The 27,442-nt window shown below is 36.1% G+C and overlaps 1 protein-coding gene across 5 annotated transcripts in view; it reads left to right on the top strand.

Annotated features, from left to right (window-relative positions):
• The first annotated feature begins 7,885 nt into the window (after positions 1-7,885).
• ABCC9 (ATP binding cassette subfamily C member 9) overlaps positions 7,886-27,442 on the top strand; it is a 129,913-nt gene continuing 110,356 nt past the window's right edge. For 3 of the 5 annotated variants that reach the window (XM_042946009.1, XM_042946010.1, XM_042946007.1), the window contains exons 1-6: positions 8,599-8,725; positions 9,072-9,186; positions 11,695-11,755; positions 13,298-13,459; positions 15,832-15,973; positions 21,723-21,844. In XM_042946009.1, coding sequence (XP_042801943.1) covers positions 13,318-13,459; positions 15,832-15,973; positions 21,723-21,844 — 406 coding nt within the window. In that variant the 5' untranslated portion in view covers positions 8,599-8,725; positions 9,072-9,186; positions 11,695-11,755; positions 13,298-13,317. Of the gene's footprint in view, positions 7,949-8,598; positions 8,726-9,071; positions 9,187-11,694; positions 11,756-13,297; positions 13,460-15,831; positions 15,974-21,722; positions 21,845-24,408; positions 24,438-27,442 lie in introns of those variants that run through there. The other 2 variants (XM_042946008.1, XM_042946011.1) reach the window with 2 other exon arrangements.

The following is a 27,442-nucleotide window of genomic DNA, read 5'->3' as shown; positions in this document are numbered from 1 at the left end:
ATAGTGAAAGTCATCCTACACAATAACCCTCCTCTCTCTGGTCTCCCTCACATCAGCCCCGAAGGTTTTCAAAGGTAAGTGCAGGTTAATTTGTTTATTTTTCCTCATATTTTATATTTTCTTTATTATTTTGTATTATGTTACAGTATTGTAATCATTTTTATATGAATATTTTTGGGTTGTGGAATGGATCCTCTGAGTTTCCATCATTTCTTATAGGGAAATTCGCTTTGAAATACAAGTGCTTTGGATTATAAGCATGTTTACAGAATGAATTATGCCAAACAAAGGTTTTACTGTATTAGCAAATTAAATCTAGGAATATATAAAAGGGAGATGATGACATAACCAGGAGGAATTTATCACTGGAATCCAAGGTTGGTTTAATACTAAAAAATCCATTCATTTTGGCATATTAACAGAATAACATAACATTTACAGAAAACATAACATTAACAGAAAGAGCATACAATCAGCACAATAGATGCATAAAAAACATTTGACAAATTTCAACATCTATTTATGATAAACTCTTTCAACAAACTGAACAGCAGGAAATGTCCCTGATCTGACAAAAGGGATATACAGAAAACCTACAGATGACATCACACTTAATAGTGAAAAATTGAATCCTTTTTCAGATTAAGAACAAGCCAATTATACCCACTCTCATTATTTCTATTCAACATCATACAGGAGATACTAGCTAGTGCAATAAGGTAAGAAAAAGGAAACAGGAGACTGACCGGAAAAAAGTAAAACTTTCTTTATTGGTAGATGACATGATCATGAATGTAGAATGTTTTTAAGGAATCTGCAAAAACACTAGAAGTCATAAGTGAATTCAGCAATATTCCAGGGTACAAAGTCACTTCCATATTCTAGTAGTGAACAATTAAAAAATGGTATTCAAAGAATGCCATTTATAGTAGCATTAAAATGATAAATTATTGTAGGGTAGATTCAATGAACTATGTGTGAGACATACACACTGAAAAGTTGAAAATACAGCCGAGAGATAAAAGAAGACCTGGATAGAAAGATGTATTGTGTTCATGGATTGGAAGACTCAATATTGTTAAGATGTACATTCTCCCCAAACTTATTTATAGATTCAACACAATTAAAATCAAATTCTTATCAGAATTTGGTAGGAATTCTCAAGCTAACTTTAACTTTTATATAGAAATGAAAATTGCATTGAAAAGTCCAAATAATCTTGAAAATGAAGAACAAACTTAGAGAACTAATCATACCTGATTTCAAGATGTACTATAAGGCTATAGTACAAAAACAGAGTGGTAAAGGTAAAAGGATACATATGGGTCAATGGAACAGAACAGAAAGTCTAGGAAGAAATGTATATTTGTTCAAGTGATTTTTGACAAAGGTGCCAACATGATTCAGTGGGAGAACAGAACTATTTTTTTTTAACAATTTATGCATGAAAAAAATGAACTTCAACTTCCATCTCATACCATACACAAAAATAAACCCCAAATAGACCATAAACCCAACATAAAAGCTATGAATATATTTTATGTTTCTAGAGAAACATATTCATAACTTTAAAGTAGACAAAGATCTCTTAAAGAAGAAAGTCAAAGCAATAGTGAACAAACAAAAAGCAATAATTGGACTTGATCAAAATTAAAACATTTAAAAAACACCATTAAGAAAGTGAAAAAGCAATCCAAAAAATATTGACACGTATAGCTGACAAATGACATATCCAGAATATACAGATAGTCACTGACTTAAAATGGTTCAACTTGTGATTTTGTAACTTTATGATGATACAAAAGGGATATGAATTCATTAGAAGCTTAACTTTGAATTTTAAAGTTTGATCTCCTGGGCTAGCAATATGCTATATGGTGCTTGGTTGTGATACTGGGCAGTGGGAATAAGCCGTAGGTCTCAGTCAGCCACACCCATGAGCAAAAACAAACAGTGTAGTTACAACCATTCTGTACCCATTCAACCATTCTGTTTTTCACTTTCAGTACAATGTTCAATAAATTACATGAGATATTCAACACTTCATTATAAAATATATTTTGTGTTAGATGATTTTGCTCATCTGTAGGCTAATGTAAGGGTTCTGATCATGTTTAAGGTAGGCTAGGTTAAGCTATGATGTTTGGTAAGTTAGGTGTAATAAATGCACTTTTTTATTTATGATATTTTCAGTTTACAAAGGGCTTATCAGGCCATAACCCCATTGTAAGCTAAGGCAGATCTATAGATGAAAAGTTGCAATGCAATAAGAAAATAACCAAATTAAAAGTTTGAATAGACACTTCATAGAAGAATTGTATCAGTTTTCTATTGTGGGATAACATATTTCCACAAACCTAAGTGACTTATAACAATACCCATTTATTGTCTTATATTTCTATAGGGCAGAAGTCCAGGTGAGCTGAACTGGGAGCTTTGCTTAGGCTCTCCCAAACACAAAATAAAAGGTGTTGGCCTGACTGGGCTCTATTTGGAGGCTCTGAGGAAGAATTCACTTCTGAGTTCATTCGGGCAGTGGGCAGAATTTAGCTCCTCATGGTTGTAGAAATGAAATTCCCATTTTTTTGCTGGTTGTTGGCTTGGGGACTGTGCTCATTTTCTAGAGGCCACTCTCAGGTTCTTGCCTCATGGCTTCTTCACCTAAGCAAGGAGAACCTCCCTCAAATCAAATCCTTCTCATTTTTCAGATCTACCTGACTTTTTCTTCTACCACTAGCCTCAGAAAACTGCTTCTAAAGAGATCATGTGATTAAATTAGGCTTATCTGGATTATCTGCCTACTATAATCTAATTTTTAACCTATTGTAACCCTAATTACATCTGCAAAATCCCTTTTGCCAAGTAACATAATATAACGTAATGCAACGGGAGTGACACCAAGAGCAAAGGTCATGACAGCTATCTTAGAATTATGCCTATCACCTGGAGATATGTGAACGAACAGGTCCATGAAGATATTCTCCCAAAACCATTAGTCACAAGGGAGAGACAAATTAAAACCACAATCAGGAAACTATCCACATCAAATCAGGAACGTAATAAAATTAAGTATTGGCAAGTCTGTGGAAGAACTGAAGCTCTCATACTTTTCTGAAAGGAATGAAGGAACGTTTCAATTTCTTCAGAGAATATTTTGGCAATTTTTGTAAAATTATATGTGTAATTACCACATGACCCAGCAAGTCCACTGCTTGACATTTACCCGAGAGAAATGAAAACTATATTTATAAAACTTTCATTGAAGCTTTATACATCATTATCAAAAACTGGAAATAACCCAAATATAATATACAGGTGAATTAATAAATTGTTGTGTATTCATACAATGGAGTTGTCAGCAATAAGAAGGCATAAACTACTAATCCATGTAACAACATGGATGAATCTCAAAAAAATATAATACTTAACCAAAAAAGCCAGGCACACAAAAATATATACTGTATGACTACATTTACATGACACTTTTGAATAGGCAAAACTAATCTCTAGTGATAGTTTCAGATCAGTGGTTATTGTAGGTGGGTGATGGCGAGATTGCCTAGTCAGAAGCACAAGAGAACTTCCTGGGGAGATAACAAATATTCTATATCTTTTGGGTGGTCATTTTTATGCCCAAAAGATTTCAGATTTTTCATGTATAGTGGATTGTTTCTATTTTATGAAAATTATACTTAAAGTTGATTTTAAAATATAATGTACATATTTCTAATGAAAACAAACAGATTTGTCTTCTTTTATTATTTAACACCATTCTGGAATTTGGAGTTGATTAAAATTAGAGATAGAATATAAATAAACTATAAGTATTTGAAAGTGGTAAGTAAGTTGTCTTAGTTTGGGTTGCTGTAACAAATTACTGGAGTAGTAATTTGTTGACTGGACGGTTTAAACAACAAACATTTATCTGTCACAGTTCTGGAGGCTGGGAAGTCTAATACCAAAGTACCAACAAATTTGTTCCTTAGTGAGGGCCTTCATCCTGGTTTGCAGATATCTATCTTCTCACTCTGTCCTCACATAGGGGAGAGCAGAGAGAGCAAACGCTAGTCTCTTTCTCTTCTTATAAGAACACTAATCCCATCATGGGGCTCATGACCTCATCTAAATATAATTATCGAGGACTGACTTCCTAATATTATCCCATTGGAGGTTATTTTAACATGTGAAGTTTGGGGGGGAACGCAAACATATACTCCATAATACAAGTGTAACACTATTTGCAGATAAAATATTTTCTGCAAAGTCAAGGTAACATGGTAAAACAACACTGAGATTATTGAGAAAGCTTAGCAAAATTGCTCAATATAAGGTAAATATATAATCAGAAAATATAAACAAATAATGCATTCTAATGGGAGTACAAAATGTGAAATAAAAATATGAAATTTGTATGATTGATCATTACAAGAAATGTACAAACCTATATAAATTTGATAGATAAAAAGAAGACTTAAGTAAATGGGAAACCATGTTTTCAAATAGAAAGAAGACTAAAAATATGTTTTTTTTTTGTAAATTATTTCCTAAATTTAATAAAGTTCCAACAAAATGCCCAACAGAGAATAGCTGTTTCCTTTCTCTCGGGTAAATGTCAACAGATAATTTTTTTTTTTTTTTAATATATGAAATTTACTGTCAAATTGGTTTCCATACAACACCCAGTGCTCATCCCAAAAGGTGCCCTCCTCAATACCCATCACCCACCCTGCCCTCCCTCCCACCCCCCATCAACCCTCAGTTTGTTCTCAGTTTTTAACAGTCTCTTATGCTTTGGCTCTCTCCCACTCTAACCTCTTTTTTTTTTTTTTCCTTCCCCTCCCCCATGGGTTTCTGTTATGTTTCTCAGGATCCACATAAGAGTGAAACCATATGGTATCTGTCTTTCTCTGTATGGCTTATTTCACTTAGCATCACACTCTCCAGTTCCATCCATGTTGCTACAAAAGGCCATATTTCATTTTTTCTCATTGCCACGTAGTATTCCATTGTGTATATAAACCACAATTTCTTTATCCATTCATCAGTTGATGGACATTTAGGCTCTTTCCATAATTTGGCTATTGTCAACAGATAATTTTGAAAGGAGTGAAAAGTAGACTGGAACTCGCAGAGTTAAAATATACTTTAAAGCTATAATAATCAAATTCATCAGATCATCGTAATATAGTTTTAAAAAATATGAAAAAAAATGATTCATTAAACAGAATAGGTGGCCCATAAACAGATCTTATTATAAAATAATGGTAAGTAAGTGACAAAGATCAAAGACGGTATTACACATCAGAGCAGAGGAAAAAGATTAAATGGTGATTGTGTAACAAATAAAATATTAACTTAAGTTCTCATCCCATAGCATATGCCAAAATAAATTCTAGAACAGAATTAAAACAAACAAACACCTTTAAGGGGCACCTGAGTGGCTTAGTTGGTTAAGCATCCGACTTCAGCTCAGGTTATGATCTTGTGGTCCGTGGGTTCAAGCCCTGTGTCGGGCTCTGTGCTGATAGCTCAGAGCCTGGATCCTGCTTCAGGTTCTGTCTCCCTCTCTCTCGGCCCCTCCCTCGCTCGCACTCTCTCTCTCTCTCCAAAAATAAATAAACATTAAAAAGTTGAAAAAAAACCCTTTTAAACAGATATAAATAAAAAGTTAGTATTTATTAACTAAAGCATTGGAATACAATGCAATAGTAAAGGCACCAAATTTGCTTAAGTAAACTTTCCCTTAGAAAAAAAAAAGCATCATGAATGCAGAGACCCTGGAGGTCTGACTCATCACTAACCTCTGTGACCTCCAGGAGATCTAGCCAGTGTATGTGCTAATAAATCTTTATAGAATGTATAAAAACAACTGTTTTTATTTTTTGTAAAGGCAGCACCACAATCGTTTTCTTAAACAACAAATTGGGAAACATATTTGTCATGTAGATGTGAAGATTAATATACTCTTGTAAAAAGTTCATGCAAATAATAAAAAACTTCATTAAGACCCATTAGATGGACAAGTATATGAACAAGCTATTCAACAACAGAGGGAATACAACAAAGATTAACGAACATTTGAAAAAAAGTTAATATTAATAACAAAGAATTGCATGTTATCTGTCAAATTACAGGATTTTTTTTTAGTTTATTTATTTTGAGAGAGAAAGAGAGAGAGCAAGCATTAAGGAAGAGGCAGAGAGAGAGGGAGAGACAGAATCCCAAGCAGGCTCCGTGCTGTCATCTCAGAGCCTAGTACTGGGCTTGATCCCACCAACCTTGAGATCATGACTTGAGCAGAGATCAAGAGTTAGACTCTCAATTGACTGAGCCCACCAGGCACCCCAAATTACAGGCTTTTTAAAAATAAGAATATTCAATGTTGGTTTCGGCATAAGTGTAATAGGTCATTTCATACAGTTTGGGGGTAGTTAACACAAACTTTTTAGAAAGGTAATTTCACATTCTATATCACAGCCCTAAAAATACTACTTTTGACCCTGCACTTACTTTTCCAAAAATGTACCTTAAAGAAATTATCTGTTGCAAAGAAAGAAGAAACTTTATTTTAAAAGCTCATCAAAAGATTAAATATGGTAGTGGAAAATCGGCAAATGTATGTCCAATAATCCAGGAATATGGATTTTAAATTATGGTATAGCCAGACAAGGCATTATGCAGGCATTTAAATGATTTCTATAAAGATTTTAAAATTCTATCAGAAAATAATTGTTTTAAAAGGTACTGTGAGGAGACAAATTATTTTGTGATTGGAACAACATAAAATATGATAGAAAAAATAATAACGTTGGCATACATAGTAGCTTTTACTGAAAGGGCAGACACTCTCAACACTTTAAAGGGATTATCTCATGTACCCATTTACCCTTCAAGACTATGAAGCCATATATATTTTTTCAGTTTTCCCCATTGAACCGGTGAGGAAACTGATACAAGGAAAGATTAAGTATTTTGCCCAAAGTGTTTGACCTGAGTCAGGTAGCAGGGTTTGATAGCAGCTTCGCCCTCAGGTCCCTGCTTTAACTCACCATTAAAATGTAACAAAATGTTATCAGTTTTATAGGTTTGGGGGCTCCTTGGGCTCCCTTATACTCTTCCATAATTTCCAGTTTCTACAATAAGCATGACTTTTAATCTTTAAAAATCGTCTTAATAATAGTGATATATCGATATCGATATCGATATAGATATAGATATAAAGTCTCAGAGTCAACCTGATTATCTGTAGTGACACTCAGAGTCTAAATCTGGGGATTATTTGCACCTACTATTTCCAGGTGTCTCTCCCCAGCCGCCTGCGGAGCCCTAGGCCCCCCTTCCGGCTAGTTCACCGGGTCTCCCCGGGATCCACCCACAGTATCCGGATCCCCATTCTTGAAGCACGGTTTCTCTGTGCGCTTGCGCCGTGGCAGTCCGCTCCGGGGTGCAGTTGGCAAACTTCCAGGGGCTGTAGGACCACGGTCTTCGGGACCCTTCCAGATGTCGCCCCGCAAGGCCCCGCAGACCTCTAGCGGCCGCGAGTACAAGCTTCAGTCGCTGGCGGAGGCCCGGCTCTCACGAGGGAACGCAGCGACCTTCCCAAGACTGAGGCGCCCGCGGGAAATCCCCGGGGCTCGCAAGGCGGAGGTCAGTCTCTGTCCGCCAAGCGTGGAGGTGGGGTGGCCGCCCGGGCTAGGGCGCAGGTCCGAGGACCCGCTCCGGGTGCCCGCGCTCCTGGAGCAGTGCCCCTGGGAGGTCGCGCATGGAACCTGGGGGGCACCAGCCCGCCTGCATACCATCCTGTGTCATATTAGGACAATGGTTGAGAACAATGATGACTTCAAGCTGATCGAGGGCTGGCCCCGCAGAAAATCGCGTGTTAATTAAAGAGGGTTGCCCGGGGACAAAATTTACAGCTTGCGCCCTGGGGGCAGTTATTTACTGTGGGGTGAGTGTATTTTAAACACGTTCTCTCCTTGAGAATTAATTCTCTCGCACGCAGGGAGCAAGAGTGGGGGAACTGTTTGTGCAGATGTGGAAGCCGAAGTCCTACTTTCGGGGAGCTAGGGTGACGGTCGCCCTTCGGAAAAGCGCCGCGGCCGGTCCGGAGGAGGAACCAAGTTTTCCCGGTCGCTGGGGCAAATATTAGATTTGAGCCCGCCTGGCTGCTGTGAGACCCTTGCACGCGCCCACAAGCCTGGCAGCGGGGTCTTCTGCCTTGAATGAGCCCCTCGTTTCCCAGGTCCGCTTGGGGGGAAAAAGGTGAACTCCCCAGATCCGCTTCCTTTTGTGGTTAATAAAAGGCGTATAAAACCTGGAGGGAAATTACAAGTGCAAGTTGAGTACCTTGCATGTTTTGACGTTTGAAAACCTGACTCCAGAGAATCATTGACTCATACATTGCAAGTTTCCGTGCTTAATGAAGTTTGGGGCACACATATTACTTGTGTTTGTGAGATCGCCGCATCGCGCACCCCAAGTTTGTCGCTCCGGTACGGAAAGCAGGGCCGAGCGGGGGTGGGGAGGGTCTCCAGTCCCAGGCGCGGCTGCACTCGGGGCTTCTGCCCAGTTTCCTGCCTCGGAGTTGTCGTGTCCGCCCCAGCTCAGAGCAGTTTGTGCAATTTAGAAACCCGATAGGAGGCAGCAGCTGATCTCCCACCACCCTAAAAATAATCCGCTCCGTCGCCCTGCGTGCTTCGCCTAGGGGAGGAAAACTGCCTTCGGAGTAAGTGCGTCTGTATTTTTTACATAAACATGATTTAAAAAATTTAAGAGTAACTGTAAACTGTCGATTTTGGCAATCAAAAGGCTCCCGCGCGCTCACATGGCGCTCTGACTTCAGGGTAGCTATTTCTAGGATTAAGGCACCCGGCCCCAGCCGGGGAAGAGAGGGCGTGGGGATCAGGTTTCCAGCTTTACTTACAAAACTTTGCCGACTCCTACTTAAAACCAGCCAGGAATAGTGCAGAGAGTTATTACTAATTTTTTTTTTTTTTCTCTGAGACATTCTCCTGTATTGTTCATGAAGTTGCTTTCTATCTGCTTAATTTTTGTTACTCTTTACTTTTTAGGAGTTCTGCGTCTGGGTTTGAAATTTACACTTAAAACAGTGTAGGAAGCCGGTGTTTTGAAGGTAGTGCAAGTGCACGAGTAGGGGTTTGAAGCAGCGTCAAGCGACCGCCCAAGGTATTTACTTTTAACTTTTTGTTAAGTTTGGAATTAAAAAAAAAAAAATATATATATATATCCCACTGGCATGTGTGAATCTTATCTTCTGAGTACCATTTCCTTTAGTGTGCGATAGAACTCCAACGGGTGCATTGAGATCAGGCACTAAATCAGGAATCAGTGGTCATTTTTGCTAGTGATTTTCCTACTTGGATCTGTCATTTGTAGATAGATAGATAGACATCTTTTAGTCATATTTTGTGAACCACTGACTGAATGAGAAATTTCAGAGGTTATTAGATTACATGCCCTACATTTTTTATAATGCCATGTTTCTCTCTCATAGTGTATAGTTAATCTCTGAATAACTAAAGAACGAGTTATGTTGTATATAAGAATTAAGTTTTTATATTGCTTTTAGCATGTTTTCTTCAGGTGTTTCCAGCATGTTTAAGTTCCCTGTGGCTGTTGCTCCGTTAAAACTGACACTTTCTTCTGGGTGAACAGGAAAGAGTGTTAGTTTTTACTTACTTTACTTTATAGCCATCAACTACATCCCAATTTTATAACTCCTGAGGGTGTGGAACTTCATATAATGCATTTCAAAGAATACTGAGGGTAGGATTCTTGCGATGAAATCATAAGTTTGGTCCTCAAGGAGTATTTTCTTTCTGTGTTTTCTGTTTTGCAGACCATCCCTGTAATCAGAGTTTCACTTTTGACATTTGTCTTTAAGATTCATTCAGTCAAGTTCTTCGACCCTGTCTGCTGTCATAAACACTTGAACATCTTTCAGTAGACATGTGCTCGTGGGGAGAAAAGTGTCATGTCTTCCCATCTGGCCTCTTTTTCCTCTCCCTCCTCCTGGATGCTTGGGCCTCTGTCTGTGCTTAGTTGAACTAGACAGCTCCAGAAGGGGCAGGACTCAGGGGGGTCACGTGACAGAGTTTAGCCAGCAAGAGCAGCAGCACGTTACACTGTTCCCAAAGCATCCCTGACTTAATCAGGGTTCTGGGAGGGAAAACCCTGAATGACAATCAGAGATTTAAACATTAATTAAAAGTCCTGATTGAATAAAATGCCTTTGGTAAACACAGTAATTATCAACATATCTATAAGTTTACTCCTTTCCTCTTTTTGCCCATGTTGAGTTGTAATAATATGGGCTGACTGTTAGGATGTGCCACATGTGCACTGCATGTTGGAGAAAGAAGCTAAGGGTCAAAGGGAAATGGATGGAGGAGGAAAAGACAGAAACAAAAACAAAAGGAGAGATGTGGTGAGAGGTAGAGAACAGGTTGGGAGCCCCAGGGAATGTGAGGTTAGAGATTATGGTAGAAGGAAGAAATCATTCTAAAGCTTTCACTTTATTAATCTGAAGTGTATGCTTTAGTATGATCATATCATTGTATAGCTCCCTGTCTGGTAGATCATAACCTTTACATTATACCAAGAACTAATGGGATTAGTGAAGTCTGATTTATACAGTCTAAGACCACAGGTACTGTTTCTGTCATATGCACTCTTGGTTTCCCAGTGCCTAGCACATGTTTAGCATCAGTAAGTATTTTTATAGTTAAGTAATGGCCCAGAATTTCAGACATCAGGTACACGACTGGAAATGTTCTTTGACTTTTTCAACTTGCAGTAGTGCTCTGATACTTTCATTCCACCGTTACACATTTATCCAGAGGTTACTTGATTGGTAGGTTTGAGGATTGATTAAACATAGCAGGCAGACTTACTATAGCCAATGAAATATATGTTTTGCAAATTCAAATTATACTTTAGTGTCTGGTGCAATGATAATGATTAAATGTCAAGATTTATAAATGTGACCAATTGGAATAGCATAATTTTGAATAAAATTATAAAATTAGCAAAAGTAAAAATTATTTCCCGTTCATTCTAGGAAACAGTTTATACATGTCTTTCAGTAAGAGTGAGATCAAGTTTCTTTTTATCATTTCTACTTAATAAAAGAAATAGTCTTAGAAGTTCCATTAGTAGCTATTATTTTTTAGGTGTTTGTTTTTTCTAGGTTTACGGACATACATCACTGTATAAGTTTAAGGTGTACAGCATGATGTTTAATTCAGATGTATTGAGAAATGATTACCACAGTAGGTGTAGTTAAAATCCATCACCTCATATAGCTACAAATTCCATTTTACTGTTATTTAAAAACCTCACACTGCTTTTAATTATTCTATGAGGCTTAGAGCCTTAATAGTTGCTAAGAATTTGCCAAGTATATACCCTCATCTTGAGTTGTTTTTAATATAATTTTTTCAGTGAGAAAAGGTCTCAACTAGAGATCATATCAATGATGTTCAATGAAAGGGCTTAACAGAAACAATATGTGAGAGGAATTCCATATAAGTATCTACAGACTGTAAGCACAGGCATTTTAGTTAGTTCTAGTAATACAAAGCTTATAAAACTTGTGCTTGAAATTTGGTTTTTCCAATAGATTACCTACTGTTGCCAGTATTTTTTGTGTAACACTCTTTATTTTTTTCCTAGGAAAAAATATTGTTTGTGACCATTGCTAAATCATTTCTCAATGAATGGGAAGAGAGAAAAGGTACTTATAAACTCATTTAAACTTTCGCCAACCTTTGATAATCTAACTCAGAATCCAGTGTGACATATATGTGTAAATTCTTTCCAAAGTCCAGAAAGGTTAAAATCTTAAATTCTACTTTTTTAATGACAGTAGAGAAGATGTTTAAAAAAATAGGTTGGAGGCTGCATGATGCAGTGGGAGAAAAATAGTTTAAGTCAGACACATGGATATGGATCACCACTTCTCTACTGGTTGGCAAGTTACTGAACCTCACGATGCTCTTATGTAAAATACAAATAATTAACATCGCACGGTTGTTATAAGGATAGTGTATGCAAAGTGCCCAGAATTTGGCAGAGACTAAGTAAATAGGAGGCATTATAAAAGATTTTTTCAGAAGGCTAAAACTTTTCAGAATTTCATAGTAGTATTTTGATGAAGCAAACCCTTGCTCCTATACCATCTGTTTCAGCACAGCAATGAGAGGAATTAATTTAAAATTTGAGTCAGAGGGCACCTAGATGGCTCAGTCAGTTAAGCGTACGACTTTGGCTCAGGGCATGATCTTGGAGTTTCCCGAGTTCTAGCCCCACATCAAGCTCTGCACTGCTTGGGATTCTCTGTCTCTCCCTCTCTCTCTGCCCCTCCCCCACTTGCTCGCAAGTGTGCCCCCTCTCTTTCTCTCTCTCTCTCTCTCAAAATAAATAAACTTAATTTTTTTTTTTTAATGTGAGTCAGAGTATGTCAGTCCTCTGACCAAAACCCCCAGTGGCTCCATTTCACTGAGTAGAAGCCAAAGTCTCAACAATAGCTAGCAAAACCTCTGGTTTATCTTGTTTCCTTTCTAAATCTGTCTACTTCTACTCTAATGTAATATTGATTTCTAATTAAAAGACATGTTTTTTTGTTTTAAAACTTGAATAGGGTGCATTTCATGTAAGAATATTCTCTGACTGTGGGACCTGAGTAATTTCACTAAGTTGTCACTTGAGTTATATTTAATTTGTCTGAAGCACTTGGTTTTAATATCCTTCAGAGAAAGGCTGATTGCTGTTTGCAGCCACATTGGTCTCTGTGTATTCGTATTTCCTGCAGTGAAAAGGGATGGTAAATTTTACCAAACCTAAGTTGTTTGCTAATGCATTTTCAATGAGAGAAGATGAAAAAGGATTTGATATTACACTATTTTGTAATATCGGTGAATAGTTTCATTTTTTCTTTCTTTTTCTTGAGATATGACTATTTTTGTTCTTTGAAATCATTTTAGTCAAACACACGCTTCTTTAAGGTACCATCATTGGTAGATATTAATAATGACATATCTCCCAAGTTAAAATAAAATATCTTTCTCTGAAAAAAAAAAGATTGAAAGAGAATGATCTATAGAATGCACAGGCCTTTCTAAGAAACTCTCAAATGACTTTGGCATACAGTTTCCTGTTTCCACAACTGCAAAAATAAAGGGGGTTAATTTTATAATAAAACCTCTTCCTTAGGGCTATGATTTTATAAAAGGGAATTTAGTAATAAGAGGCTCTTTCTCTTTTCTCTTCCTTTTAGAGTAAACCATATAAGAAGAAATGAGCCTTTCATTCTGTGGTAACAACATTTCTTCATATAATATCTGTCATGGTGTATTACAAAATCCCTGCTTTGTGGATGCCCTCAACCTGGTCCCTCATGTCTTCCTGTTGTTTATCACTTTTCCAATATTGTTTATTGGTGAGTAATCTACTGTCCTATATTTCATCATCTAATATTTATTTTAAAAGGCTTATTAGTGGCTGAGATTTGGTATAATGTTTATTTAATTTTTCCGACATGAAAACTTATGCGTAAATCTGTAGGAAAAGAACAAACAAGTATCTTGTGCTTCCCAATTATTTATATTTGTGGCATAGGATATTCTGTAGATAAAATAGAAGTCAGATGCCTTCTTAGAAATGGACTTGAAGTAGTAGCAGCAGTTTTTTTAAAAAGGGGGAAAGAGAATTATATGAGATAGATCTAAATCCTTTGTTGAGCACTTGTTTTGTGCTGGTTGAAGAGAATGGAAAATGGGTAAGATGCTTATGAGTGGGCCAGCACTATTCAGAAGTGGCCTGGAATAGTACTTGGCCTAGAATATTCACTGGATTTGTTCAGTGAAACAGATGCATCAAAGTCAAGAGAAAAATGACTATCCCACATTGTAAGCCCATGTGCAGATATAGGAATACATTTTCCTGGGCATTAACTTGCTAGAACAACTAATTCTTGGGACTAGTGGGAAAGATTGCATGGGAAGTGACATGTTTGGGGACCTGAGGACACAGAACTTGCAAATTCAAGTAGGAGTGATAAGGGTGCATTCCAGGTAGAAAGAATACTTATGCGAACTATTTGGAAAGGAGTTAAAAATACAGTTTTCCCTACTATTTTTCAGCTTACATATAACAAAAATCCAGTTATTTAGAGCAATTATATATAATTTGCATCACTTCCCCAAAACAACCAAAATAGACCTTTAACTTAAATTTTTTTAAAATACATTTCATGTACAAAAATGACAAAGACTAATATAATAAACATCTATTGAGTCTATCATCACTCATCTTAAGGAATCTAATGGTGAGAATATAAGTGAATCCCTCTGTGTACAATTTCCTGAGCCTGTTACTCTTCCCACATCCTATGTTCCTAACCCTTCAAGAGGTAACCACTATCTGATTTTAGTGTTTGATACTCCCATGCACAATGTTGCTTATAAAAATAAATGAAAAAGCTACCAGACTGATTTTCTTAAGAAAATTAGCATAGTTTAACAATCTGCTTTAAAAGGAGGTTTAAAAATAATTTGTATGATTTTATTTCTTAATTTAACAAATGTTAATTGAGAGACTACTATGTACCTGGCATTGTCACAGTGATCAAAGAATTTCTGTTATATATCTTATCATGCAGAGGCCAGTGCAACTCTTGATATGGACACTAAATATTTGGACTATGATGGCCATATATAAAAACACAAATTGTTGTTTACATGGTGTTGCTGGTAGGACAATGCCCTTTGGCCAAAAGTAGCCTATATATTTTTTTATTGCAATACAACAGTTAATTATTCATTTTTGACATTCATCCAACTTCTTCAGGGCAATTACTGTGACAGTCTTGTCTGTTTGCATCTCGAGCCTCAAACACAGGCTGGCGAAAGAGTATTTGACTCAAGTAGAATCAGAGTGAACATTGTCAAAGAGGTGGGGAAAAATAACAGACTGTTCATCTATAATATTGGCTCCTTGAGCTAGTGAGAGATCATAAATAAATCCTAAAGAAGTATCAGGTATAAGGAAAGCTTGCCTGCAAGAGTTTACAGCATAAATTCTAGTTCAATATTTTAAATGTAACTAATCTTTCAATAATGAAGTTCATTTGGGAACAACTAAGACATGAATAAATTTGCTTTTCAAAGAATGCTTCAGGGGTCCCATTTGTTTTTGCAGAAATTGCTTCCTGCAATATTTTGAGTGCAAACCCCGATTCATTCTTGAAGTATGTGAGGTTTCTCCACAAACAAAAAATTTCTTTGAGAAAAACTACTACCACTGATGAATAGTGCTGGCCCACTAAAAGGTTATAATTTTTCTCACATGATATGCATATGATTGAGTTGACTCAAGTAATGAGTTCTACATTTCATTACCAAATATGGCTTTTTTCATTAGTCCCCCTGCAGATCCCATGTTTTGAAAGAGTTTAGACACCAAATTGCTTTTATTAACATCATCATTAACTCAGTTTCCTTTTGAATAAATCAGGGACCTGTCAGTAAGAGCTCTGATTAGCATGAGTTAACCATGTTACCACCCAGAGTTGGTGTTATTCTTGAGCAGTGCAGCAAATGTCAATGTGTTAACCGAGGCAGTCTCATAACAATTGAAATTGTTAGTTTTTTAACATAATGAAAATAGACCAGGATTTTCATTGCTACCCTAGAAAGCACATCTCGTTCCTGTTTGAGGAACCACCCATCCCCCAAATGATATCACAATGTGAATTATTTCCATGATTATAATTAATACTTTCATCTTTCTATTTCTTCTCTTTTTTTCCAGGGTGGGGAAGTCAAAGTTCGAAAGTACAAATTCATCACAACACATGGCTTCATTTTCCTGGACATAACCTGAGATGGATTCTTACATTTGCTCTTCTCTTTGTGCATGTTTGTGAAATAGCAGAAGGCATTGTTTCTGATTCGTAAGTGATTCAACATAGTTACTATCATTACACTATACTAGTTGAGTATGTTGATATGGATGGGAGTTAAGAGAACACCAGGTCAGGCTTAACTTTTTTAGTTATGACTTATTAAGACAACAGCTGTCACTCATTTCATAGTAGTCCTGTTTATTTATGATTTCATTTACCCATGATCAACCGAAGTCTGGAAGCAGATGATCCTCCTTCTGATGTACTGTCACAAGGTCAATAAGGTCAGTAGTAGCCTAACATTACGTCACAGTGTCTATGTCTTTCACCTCATCATGTACGCATTTTATCATCTCACATCATCGCAAGAAGAAAGGTGAATACAGTACAATAAATTATTTTGACAGAGAGGGAGAGAAATCACATTCACATAACTTTTATTACAGTATGTTATTATAATTATTCTATTTTATTATTAGTTGTTAATCTCTTATTGTGCCTAATCTATGTATTAAACTTTATCATAGGTATGTATGTATAAGAAAAAACATAGTATATATAGGATTCTGTACTATCTGTGAGTTCAGGCATCCACTGAGATCTTGGAACATATTCCCCACAGATAAGGGGGCACTGCTGCCTTTGATAATTATGTGTTTTGTCTGTGTTTTTATGTTGCTACATAATTTCTCTGATAACAAAAATTCAGATCACTGTGGCTTGCGCTTATTCATGTGTTTTCTATTTCTTTGTTCCTTCACTTATGTAGCCCTTGCAGAAAGTTCTCTCCTTTTAAACAGTTTGATGTTTATATTACCAACATAGATATACATAGAAAGATTGTCTATATTGACGTATAGCTCTAAGAGTTATATATTTACATATAAATATATAACCAGTTCTCAAGTGTTTCAGTTTATTTTATAAAGAAGCAAAGGTAGATGAGGCAGGCATTAAAGATGTCTGAGAACCAGTGAGAATATAGCCACAAATTGAGGCAAAACACAAAACTGTCTTAAAATCAGGATTTCTCATAAAGCTCATGTTTTTGAAGGAATTTTGCCATTTATTTTTTTATTTTTTTTAAATGTTTGTTTATTTTTGAGAGAGAGAGAGAGACAGAGCCTAGGAGGGGGAGGGGCAGAGAGAGAGGGAGACACAATCCAGAGCAAGCTCCAGGCTCTGAGCTGTCAGTACAGAGCCTGTCGTGGAGCTGGAACCCATGAACCACAAGATCATGACCTGAGCCAAAGTGTGCAAATTAACCAACTGAGCCACCTAGGTGCCCTGGAATTTTGTCATTTATGAGAATGAAAAAAAACAGTTTGCATTTGGCAGTTAGAATATAGTGAATTCTACTTATAAATTTAAGCATAATGTGGGGAAGATATTTTTATGACATACTAACAAAAAATAGGAAATAATTTTGATAGGCAGTATCAAATAGAATTTTGAAATTATGCTAAATGGTACACCTTTTTTTTTTAGAGAGAGAGAAAGAGAGCACAGGCGAGCAAGTTAGTGTATGGGGAAGGGGCAGAGGGAGACAGAGAATCTTAAGCAGGCTCCACACCCAGAGCCTGAGGCAAGGCTTTGGGCTCTAATTCATGACAGTGAGATCATGACCAGAGCAGAAATCAGCAGTCTGTGCTTAACTGACTGAGCCACCCAGGCGCCCCTAAATGGTACACCTTTAATTAAAGAATTGATATGAAAGTTTTTTTTTTTTTTTTAAAGAAAGCCCTGAAATCATTTTCCTTTTATCTAATCAGGACCTTCCTTGACATCTGTTTATGTTTTTCTGTTGCAATTAATGAGGGATGAAACTTCTAAACTTTCGTCAGAGAGCCAACTATTTTGTAATGTTTTATGACAGTTCTTTTCATAGATATGCACATCTTAGTTTCCGATAAAAAGAAAAATCAGGGACTCTGAAGATATCGCATGCCTCCAAGCATTTAGAAGCTTAATTGGCAGGGTGCCTGGGTTGCTCAGTTGGTTACACGTCTCTTGATTTCGGCTCAGGTCCTGATCTCATGGTTCGTGGGATCAAGCCCTGCATCAGATTCTCTCTCTCTTTTTCCCTCTCTTTCTGCTCCCCTCAATAAATAAATAAACAAACAAATAAATAAATATTTTTTAAAAAGAAGCTTAGTTGACTATTATTGATTACTGTTTAAAACCCTTCGGTGTATTTGTATTATATTGTATTAACATAGCCAATTCTAGTCTTCATTTTTTATTCCCTTAACATACAAGCTAACTCAATGTGTTTCTATGTGTGTGTATAAAGTGAAAGATAGATTAGTCCAATATTTCCTAAAAACTTGACACCATGTAGGCAAGGATGCCTCCTTCTTTCCAGCCTCATGATTGGTGGGTAGATTCAGTCAGAGACTTAGAACAGAGGCTGAGCTAACAATGATGAAGATGTATGCTAATGGAAGAAACTTGTTTTATTGACGTGGTGATAGTAGAGGCCCATCCTGAAACCAAGCAGAAACGCACTCTTGATTTTGTGTTACCTCCTCCCATTCTTTAGCTGCAGACTGCTTTCCCTTACCATTTTCATCCAAGCTTCTCAAAAAGTCATTTTCCAATGATTCCTGACCTCCAAAATTTAGTTTCTTTTCTTGTCTGCCTTGTCCTATTCTGGAAACTGCTTCCACAAGAATCCTAGTGAACATTAATGACACCTTGATGTACACCTTTTCTTCCTTATCATACTTACTACGTTTGACACCGCTGATCGTTCGTTCCTTCTTATTTAAGAAAATATTTGTGAACAGTTCTTTTCTTAAAATATAACAAATGCTCATTATAATTAGTGAAACAATGCAAAGACTTTCCAAATTGAATATTTGGTTTTCTTTTTAGTAAAACAAATATTGAAGCTATTCATTTTTTCTTTTGAAACAAACATCCTTATCTGTTTTGCATGGATTTTTATAAGAAATGTCATTTTTTATGTTTCTATCTAAATAGCTTGTAGTTCTGGTTTATTTACTCTCCTTGGTCTAGGAATCATTTTTGGCTTGCTTTTTAGTCTAATATGGTTGATATATTATTAAAGCATGTAATTTGTTAAATACATTTTGGGACTTATTAACATTTTCATTATAGTTAAATATTTGATTATTTCATATGTTTTTTAATGAGAATTAGAAAATAATTTTCTATTTTCCTTGTTGGAGATAAAATTTTATTGAGTTTACTGATTAGATTACTCAAGTCCTGTGTGGTGATTATTTTTGTATTATTTAATTCTTCAAATTCTAAAAGTGTGTATTAAAATATTCACTATTATTGTTTTCATTTAAGCTTTTATTTTTTTCGTATTTTTTTTTGAAATCATTTTTTCTCCTCCATGATGAGGACAAAATCAATGCATTTTGATTTTCTTTCTTACTTTCTGAGTAAAGATTTTCTGCTATAATGTGATATATGTATGTCTACCAGAACCTTGAAGTCTGTGAGTCATACTCTAAAAATAACAGAGCTTAAGAAAAGAATAGGGTTGGGACACTACTCAAAACTTGTACAAGTTTGTAAGTAAACAACTAACAATATAATAGCAATCCTAATACAGATACTAGCATGCTTAAATCACACATCAAATCCCTAATAAAGAAATGCCACAACATAAATATAAAACCTTACTGTGGCTGTTGCTGTCTTTATTCATCCTTTACCATTGCCTTCCTTAATGATGTTTTATCATTCTTTTTCCTCTTGAATTGACTACATAATTTATTTATTATAAATGTTTTCTTATTGAATATGTTTAAGGTTATAAACTTTTTCTGAATATGGTTTTGACAACATTATTTAAAGGCCTTGATATGTAGTATGCTCATTTTTAAATTTCCTAAATATTATGTAAGTGATTTTTTAATTCTTTCTTTGATTCAGTAGTAAAAGAATGCTGGAAGCATTTCTTAATTTCTGTAGTGATGAAATATTTATTTCCTACTTTTTGACTGTTTTGAAATATTTCTGGGGGTGGTAGGTGGTTTTTAAACCAGCTTTTACGCTATCATGGTACTTTAAAATTTTCATTACTGTGTCTATATTAATGATTCCAGGAATATCAGTGGTCATGTTCCAAATCTCTGCATACACTTGGCTTATTAGACAACTCCCTTTGCATGTTTATTAGACACCTTCACAGCCCGCGTGGCCTTGCTAGAACTTATTGGCTTCCTTTCTCCAATCTGCTCATCCTCTTGAAGTCTTATTTGGTTACCCACCCCCCATCCAGGCTCCTTGGTAATTATTCTCTACGTCTCCATCACCATCACCCTCATACCCTAACACTATTAAAGTCCTGTCCATTTTAACAATGAATATTTTCCGGATGTTGTATTTCTTTCATGTTTTTGCTGCTGAAATTTAATTCAGGCTTCTGTCATCCCTTGCCTGGTTTATACCCACAGTTTGCTAACTGCTTTTCTTCCTTGTATGTCTCTCCCCCTCTCCTCAGATGCACACACTACCTACCTACTGCATCATCCACATTATTACAAGATTGATTTGTCTAAAACCCCCCAAAATCTGACCATGCCACTTACCTGTTAAATTATTTAGATTTTCCAAAAGATTAGATTCTGGCTCCTTACCATGGCATACAGAGCCTTTCACCACATATCCTGTTTCAAACTCTCTGAGAATATTAAACTACTTGGAATTTTGAACATGTTACACAGTTTCCTCCTTCTATGTATTTACACATTCTGTTCTCTCTTTTTAAAATGCTCTTCTTCCACGTTCCTGACTAGTGGATTCCTTTTCATATTTCCATTTCCACTGTCAACTGTACTTCTTCTGAAGCGACTTTCCCAAATGCTCCTTTTTCCCCCACTTTCAAACTAATCACTCCCTATACCGTTTATGTCTGAATGTATTTAAGTAATTTGAGAACAGTTAAATGTTTTACCAGCTTACATTATTAATGTAAATGGAGTTGAGGGCTGTCCACCACGTAAATCCGGTTCTGTCATATTTCTAATCTGCGTGAAGCTCTCTACTACCCTCAGAATGAAATCTGGTCTCTTTTCAATCATATTGAGTTGTTTGTGTTAGACATGTCTGGATCCTCTGCCTGGAACAGTCTTCTTCTCTTCCTTCTCTGAACAGCAGTTCCTCATTCTTAGGGCCTCAGTTCAGAAGCAGGTTCCTTCACACAGCTTTCTCTTCCTTACACACTAACCCTGCATGCACTTATAGTCCCTTCACCTGAACGATAATTTCCTACTTACTCTTGGTATCACCAACAGACTCTGGGCTTTATGACTATGGACACTATATCTTGTCACATTCACTATTGCATCTCAACAACTAATGCCTGGACACAGCAAACACATTTGTGTTGAACGAATTAATAGAAATGGAGAAATCACTAACAGCCATATAGTTTAGGAAAGCCATCAAAAGAATAAGTGTACTTCTCACATACATTAGAGTTCACATTCATCCGGTAGTTTTTACTTGCTTTAGGTGTTAAATTATTTCAGCAGTTCTGCCCTTCAGAATAGGAGTAGTTACATATTTACTTTTGTTGTGAGTATTTAAGATCTTGTTGAGCTGTGGTACCTGCTCCTCTGTGTTGGGATAAACCCTTTGAGCAGAATTATGTCTCCCAATGGAGTCTACCTTTGCATGTTCTCGTAGCCACTGCTACTGCATTCTGTATATTAAATATCTTGTTATTAAGAGAAAGTTTTAGAGAACAAATGGAAACAAAATGAGAATCTGGAACCATCAGCTCTAGACACTGATACTGTACCGCTCTCTGTAGACGGCGGGAGTCACGGCATCTCCACCTCTTCATGCCAGCTGTGATGGGATTTGTCGCCACTACAACATCAATAGTATATTATCATAATATTGAAACATCAAATTTTCCTAAATTGCTTTTAGGTAAGTATGATCAAGTGTCCCCCTCAACCCCAGAACTATTTTTTTCCTCCTAGTACACTCTGTCTGTGGGGGGTTGGGACTGGGAAGCATGGGAAAAACACTGTAGTTTATTCTTCTCTAGTCTCCTGGTGAATGGGGAGATGAAGATACACTGAGTGCTCTAGGCTGTGAAAACTCTCAACCCCCAGGACATCCGTTCACAGATGCCCCTTGTGATGTGTTAGTGTGAGGCAGGAGCAAAGTGGACGGGTGTGCTAGCCTTCTGGCTAGTAGAGGCTGTACTCTTAAGAATCTGAACCCGTGCACCATCCTGCCCCAGCAGCAAGTTGGTGTGTCTAGTTGTGTGTTTCTGCCCCTGGCTTGGAGTCCTGAGGCATTTTCGGAAGGTCTCAGCCTTCACTGAGGCAGGAGCAATGTCACACTCTTCATAGCGTTGCTGCCGAGGTATCAGGGGACTTCGTGCAGCAGAGTATGCTTCACAGCATGCTGAAAACTGTACTGTCCCCAAAGCATGGCCCTTCAGATCTGCTTCATGCCTAACCTTTTCTTTTTTAGCCTCTCTTGCTTCCTTGTCCTATGGAAATAAGAGCCTCTCTAAGGTGTTCTAATTTTATTTTTGCCTCACATTGAAATAGTATCACTTATCCAATTAGTGGTATTTAATACTTTGACCAATCCTTGCATTCCTCGGTGTACATTTTCTTTTTCTTTTATTTATTTTTTATGTTTTATTTTTTATATTTGAGAGAGAGAGAATGAGTGAGTAAGGGAGGGGCAGAGACACGGAGACAGAATCTGAAGTAGGCTCCAGGCTCCTAGCTTGTCAGCACTGAGCCCGATGTGGGGCTCGAACCCACGAGCAGTGAGATCATGATCTGAGAGGAAATTGGACACTTAACCGACTGAGCCACCCAGGAGCTCAGGGTACATTTGCATAAAGAGAGCTAAGATGAAGGTGTAGAACATGGATCATGGTTCGGCTTCAAGGACCTGTGAATATCCTAAAATAGCAGGCAGACCTATCTGTGTGTGAATGAATGCTTACAATTTTATAAGTTTCAGAGAGTTCACCTGATTGCTCAATGATGAATATAGAAATTTGTGAAAATAATAATTAAACCCCACAAATATTTTATTTGCCTGTCCAGAGGACATTAAAATTTTAAATGTATTAGTGGGAAATACTGATTATTTAATTGTGTTGCACCACATCAGATGATTGGGCAAAGGCAGTCTAACACAAATAAGTAGACTGGGTTAAATATTAATTTAAAAGGCTTGTCAAAGTCTGAATTATCTTAATAGAAGGCCGTCTAGTACAACATGATAAGCAGATGCTATCACAGAAATCTTTTTATGAGGATGCCAAGAAAAAGAGTGAAATTTTTAACAGCAATAGCAAAAATATATATACATACCATTGGATATCCAATATGCTAGACATTTAAGTTTTTGAAAAACTAATGATGAATAAGATATAAGAGTTGTAAGATATAATTAGAAGGGAAATATGCATCTTAATAATATTTTGAAGGAGATGTGATCAGAGTCTGGCTTGGAGATCAGAGCAAATACAAGACAGAGGGCACAATTTGATCATATTGTTGGATGGACTTACAGAGATAAAAGTCTAAGTTTCTCATTATTTTAGGAGAGAAATATTTGGGCCCAGAAAAATTACACTTATTTTCAGATCATAAAACTACTGATTTTGTCCCAACATTATATTATGAACATCACCAAATATACAGAAAGTTGAAAAAAAAACAAAAACAAGAGAATACTCATGTACTTAGATTCTTCAGTTTACAATTTATTCTGTTTATTTTATCACATGTCTACATCTTTCCATCCCTATATCCAGCCATCTTATTTTTGGATACATTTTAAAGTACATTACAGACATTAATATGCTTTACCTCCTAATTATTTCAGCATGCATATCATTAACTAGAGTTAAAATTTTTCTACAGTTCTTTTGGGGAGATAAAATTTGCATACTTAAGTATAGAAATTTTAATTTGCTAAATACACACACCTGTATAACCATATCATGATACAGAACAGTGCCATCATCCATGAAAGTTTTCCTGTGTCCCTTTACCAGTCAATTCTCATTTTCATCTCCACAGAGGCAAAATCTAATCTGATTTTTTTCCACCAAAGATTAGATTTGCCTGTTCTAGAACTTCACATAAATTGAATCATACAGTATAAATTCTTTTGTGTAACCACTTCTTTCTCTCAGCATTCTTTTCTTTTCTTTTTTTTTAATGTTTCCTTATTTTTGAGAGAGAGAGAGACACACAGAGCACAAGTGGGGGAGGGGCAGAGAGAGAGGGAGACAACAGAATCCGAAGCAGGTTCCAGGCTCCAAGCTGTCACAGAGCCTGATGCAGGACTCAGACTCATGAACCATGAGATCATGACCTGAGCTGAAGTCAGACACTTAACCAACTGAGCCACCTAGGCGCCCCTCAGCATGATTTTTTAAGGTTCATTCATAACATACTACAGATCAGTATTTTTTTCTTATAATTGTTGGGTATTATTCCATTGTATAAATATACCACAGTTTTCCGTTCTCTTAACAGTATCTGGACTGTTTCCAGGTTTTGGCTATCATGGAAGAAAAGCGGGTATAAACATTCATGTGCGATTTATTTATTTTGAGACAGGGAGAGAGAGAAAGAATGAGTGGGGCAAGAGCAGAAAGAGAGGAAGAGAGAGAGAATCCCAAGCAGGCTCTTTGCTGTCAGCACAGAGTCCAATGTGGGCTCCATCCAACAAACCATGAGATCATAGCCTGAGCTGAAATCAAGAGTCAGAAGTTAAGCAACTGAGCCACCCAGGCACCCATGGATATATGCTTTTATTTCTCTTGAGTAAATACCTAAGAGTGGAATTGCTGGGTCATAGGGTATGTAGGTAAATGTTTATGTTTTGTTAAGAACCCACAAGTTCTTTTCTCAAAGTGGCTTAATTTATATACTCACTAATAATGTGTAGGAGTTCCAGTTTTTCCACATGCTCACCAACATTTGATGATTTAATTTTTCTAATTTAGCCATGCTGGTGGGTATGTACCGATAATTCATTGTGGTTTTAGTTTGCATTTCCCTGATGGCTAATGATGTTGAGCACTTTTTGATAAGTTTATTAGTCATTTGTGATTTTTGTAAAGTGTCTCTTTGATATATTTTGCGCATTTTTCATTGAGTTGCAGGAGTACTTTGTACATACTAGATACTAGTATGTCATTGGATCTATGTTTTGAGAATATTTTGCTCCCAGTCTGTGGCATGCACATTCATTTACTTAACTGGGTCTTTTGGTGAGCAGATTTTAATTTTGATGTAGCATAATTTATCATTTTTTCACATCTAATTATTGCTTTCTGGGTCCTAAGAGATTTTTGCCTCTGCTCTAAATATGTTTCCCTCATTCTCTTGTGTGTGTGTTTTTTTAAAAGAAGCTTTATAGTTTTAGTTTTTATTTTTAGGACTATGATCCATTTAAAATTAATTGTGGTGTAAGGTTGGTGCCAAGGCTTTTTTTTTTTTTTTTCCCCGAGCGGATATCCATGTATTCCAGCATAATTTGTGAGGTAGACTTTCCGTTTCTCATTATATTGCTTTGGGACCTTTGTAAAATATTGAATCAAATTACTATTTAAGTATGATCTGTATGATCTGTTTCTTGCTTCTATAGTTTGTTCCTTTGATGTATTTGTGAGTTTTATAAGATTACTATTCTGTTTTGATTACTATTGCTTTGGAGGTCTTGAAATCATATAGCATACCATACAACTTGTTGTCTTTGCTTTTCTCCCAAGATTGCCTTGGATATTCCGGTTCTGTTGTATTGTCATATATGGTTAGAATCAGGTTGTCAATTTCTACTCTCTCCCCAAAAAATTTCAGTAGGATTATGATAGGGATTGCACTGAATGTTTACAACAGTTTGAAGGAGAATTGACATTTTAACAATATTGAATTTCACAACCAGTTCTTCATTTATTTAAGTCTTCTTTTTTTTCTCTTAGCAGTGTTTTCTATTTTTCAGGGTAGAGGTCTTCCATGTCTTACTAAATTTATCATTAGCTTTTTTTGTTTTCCCATTGCTATTATAAATAGACTTGTATTTTAAATTTCATTTCCCAGTTGTTTGTCATGTTTATGAAATACAGTTGATTTTGTATATTGACCTTATGTTTTGAAACCTTGGAAAATCTCTTTTTTCTTCTAAATATTGCTTTATAGTTTTCCTAGGATTTTCTATATATACAAACATATCATCTGATAATACAGTTATACTTATTTCTTTTCAAACTTTATGCTTTTTTCATCGTATTGTACTAGCTAGGACCTCCAGTAAAATGCAAAATAGACATGGGGAGAGTGAAATCTTTGTCTGGTGTCCAATTTTAGGGGAAACAGCATCAACATTTCATAATTAATTATAAAGTTATTTATAGGCTTTTCGTAGATGACCTTTATCAGGTGAGTAAGTTTTCTTCTATTCAGAGCTTTCTCAGAGTTGTTTTTGTTTTTGTATTTTTAAATCATGAATAGATGTTGAATTCTATTAAAGATTTTATTCTGCATCCATTGGGACAATTATATTTCTGTTAATGTACTAAATTAATTACTTGAATTTTCAAATGATAAAGTAACTATGAATTCCTGGGCTATGTTACACATGGTCATGATATATTATCCATGCTATATATTGCTAGATTTTATTTGCTAAGTTTTTTTAGATCCATGTTGTGATGCATATTGGTCTGTTATTTTCTTGTAATGTCTGTCAGGTTTTCATATGCTGGGTTATACTGGCTTCTGAAAATGAATTGGAAAGTTTTTTCTATTTTTCTATTTTCTGAAAGACATTTTGTATGATTAATTTTATTTCTTCCTTAAATGTTCAAAATAATTCATCAGTGAAATCATTTGGGCCTGGAGATTTTTTTTTTAATGTTTGTTTATTTTTGAGAGAGTGCAAGCGGGGCAGAGGCAGAGAGAGGGGGACAGAGGATCTGAAGAGGGCTCTGCACTGATAGGCTGACAGCAAGGAGATTCGAGATTCAGGGCTCTAACTCACAAACCATGAGGTCATGAGGTCATGACCTGAACCACAGTCGGTCACTCAATGAACTGAACCACCCAAGTGCTCCTGGGCCTGGAGTTTTAACTAAGTGAGGATTTTATTTATTTTTATTATTTATTTATTTATGTATTTATTTATTAACACACATACAATATTTAATTTAAACATAAAGCTTTGCATTTATGCACAGTAAATTGCATTCTGCTAGATTCAGTCTTTCCAGGGTTTAGAAATCCTTTTCTCTCTTTTTTCTTTTTAATCTTGATTCTTTTATTCAGAGTACACACTCTCTATTATGGGCATATGTCCTTCTTGCCTGCCTAGTCATCTAAATGAGGATTTTAAATTATAAACTTACTGTTCTATTAGACATAGACTTTTCAGAGTATTTCTTCTCATGTCAGTTTCGGTAAGTTACAGGTTTCAAGAAATTTTCCCTTTCATCTAAGTTTTTTATTTGTCATCAAGTTGTTCAAGATATTCGCTGAT

This window comes from Panthera leo, chromosome B4 (genome assembly GCF_018350215.1).
Source record: "Panthera leo isolate Ple1 chromosome B4, P.leo_Ple1_pat1.1, whole genome shotgun sequence".
NCBI lineage: Eukaryota > Metazoa > Chordata > Mammalia > Carnivora > Felidae > Panthera > Panthera leo.
The sequence above is the reverse complement of the archived record's forward strand: the minus strand, read 5'-3'. Positions and strand labels throughout refer to the sequence as shown.